This window comes from Trypanosoma grayi (assembly GCF_000691245.1).
Source record: "Trypanosoma grayi strain ANR4 Tgr_980_V1, whole genome shotgun sequence".
Classification (NCBI taxonomy): domain Eukaryota; phylum Euglenozoa; class Kinetoplastea; order Trypanosomatida; family Trypanosomatidae; genus Trypanosoma; species Trypanosoma grayi.
In genome coordinates, this window is record NW_008826599.1 from 1 (window position 1) to 2110 (window position 2110).

Sequence of the window (2110 nt, forward strand, 5' to 3'; positions counted from 1 at the left end):
GCAGGGGGCCGTCGCGGGCCTGTCGCGTAGCCGCAGCGCCTGCTGGTTCGCCTCCACCTCTGCCATCTGTGATTGTAGTGTGCGGTTGTGCGAGATGACGTGCTGCAGGATCGGCTCCACCTCGCTTCGGCGCTCCTGTTCGAGGCTGGTGACAAGGTCGACGTACGCCTGCGCCTCGTCGAGCTGCTCCTGCGCCTCCGCCATCTCCCGCTTGTACTTGTTGAGGTGCGGGTCGAGCGTCGACGTCGCCCGCTCCACGTCGAGCATCTTCGACCGCTGCAGCGCCTTCAGCCGGTCCGCGTGCACCTGCCGCGTCGCACGGCCCTCCTCTACCGCGTACTCGAACATCTCGTAGCGGCGAACGTAGTCCTGCGCCTCGCGGTTGTAGAGGTTCTGGTCGGCCTCCTCCGCGTCGTGCACCTTCTTGAGCAGCTTCGGCACGTATGCCTCGACGTAGGTCTCGTACACCTCCGCCGCGTTGGACCAGCGCCACAGGCTTTCCTCGCAGCTGCGCAGGCGGTCATAGTACTGCTCCTGCGCCTTGAGCAGTTCAGTCGCGAGCGCCATGTCGCGGGCCCGCTGCTCACGGAGCCGCATTTCGTTCTTGACAAAGTCATCCTTCCCATTGGAGGCATTCACCAGCTTCTGCATAGTCTGCAACAGCAACGCCCACAGATCCTTCTCGGTGTCATCGAGCTTGCGGAATCCTTTGCGGGCTTCCACGTTCGCCTCATGATCCTTATCTTCCAAGTACTTGATGTGCTCGCTCGTATTCTGTCTGTCCTGGTGGAGACTTTCCAAGTCCTTTTTCACCAGCGGGAGATCGTGATCAATGCGTCCCTTCAGCAGCTGCACGCTGCGACGGGCGTCCTCGATGATTGTATCCACAAGCGGCTTTAACTCCCGTACGTCGTTGGAGTGGAGCTGCACCAGTTCAAGGCGGGCCTTGTTCATGAGCAGCAGGTCGTTGCTGAGATCCACCTGTGTTGTCAAGAAGTTGAGCGCCTCACCTGGTCGCTCCTCGTCAATAGCCTGCTCCTTCTGCTCCTTCGTCTCCAGCACACGCCGCTCCAGTCGCTCAATGGGGAGGTCGCTCTTGCGCAGCTCCTTCATCGCGTACTCGGATGGGTCGTAGTGGAACTTCTCATGCAGTGAGACGGCCGCCTTGCTCAGCCATACGGCACCTTGCGCCACGCCATCCTCCACTCCGCACGGCTCATCGGGCAGCGCAATTCTCGCGAGTGGCTCAAGGTCCTGCACGTACTGCTCCAGTGGTGCCAAGAAGTGGTTGGCGTTGAGGAGGGTATCCAGTGTGCGACGAATGCGCTCGGCCTGCAACGCGGTGCTCTTCTGAATTGCATCGAGCAGATCCGGTGTGGCACCGAGCCTGAAGTCCTGCGCCAGCTGATCCTCCGTCAGCGGCATCACATCAGTATTGCGATAGCCTTGAAAATAGTTCTCCATCGCGTCCACCGTCAGCATGTTCGACGTCGCACACTGCGGCGGGTAGTCGTTCAGGTAGTGCAGAAGGTCCCGCACCTTGCGGTGCCACACCTTGAAGAGCTCCTCTACCGCGTTGCTCAGCTGCGCATTGAGTGCGATCTGCTGCGAGCCGTGGTAATCCTTCTCCTTGAACGCAAAGGGCGACGCGGAGTCGAGTGTGGCTGGCTTCCACAGCGGCACACTCCGCGTCGTCAACGACTTGCTCGTGGTGGGATGCAGCACCGCGGAGGAACCACGGCGCAGCGAGCGCGGCACATCCATACCGACGGCGCTGTTCAAGATGCGCAGCGCCTCCACCGGCGGCAACACCGGCTTCGACAAGTAGCCGCTGTGAGTCACCGCCGTAGCGTACGGCCGCCGTTCAGGGTACATTGCACTTACAGAACGCAAAGACACACTCTTGTTTGAAATACACGCGATACACTCGTTGCGGCGCGGGCAGACAGAGAGAGAGAGAGAGAGAGAGAAGACAGAACGGAGCACATGGGCGAGGAGGGCACAACAGGAGTGAAGGAGGACACACAGCAGCGTTTCATCATCCTCATCATCATCCCCCTCCCCCCTCTGCGTGTGTTCCTACAGATGCCTGTAGGGGCAAACACAAGAG

The 2110-nt window shown here is 60.6% G+C and overlaps 1 protein-coding gene across 1 annotated transcript in view; it reads right to left on the reverse strand.

Annotated features, from left to right (window-relative positions):
- Nucleotides 1-2050: 2050 nt before the first annotated feature.
- Nucleotides 2051-2110, reverse strand: part of DQ04_09801000 (hypothetical protein) — a gene marked incomplete at both ends in the record, with an annotated part of 2838 nt that continues 2778 nt past the window's right edge. Inside the window, one exon of the mRNA XM_009316055.1 lies at nucleotides 2051-2110. This exon is cut by the window's right edge and continues 2778 nt beyond it. Within this exon, the coding sequence (XP_009314330.1) occupies nucleotides 2051-2110 (60 nt within the window).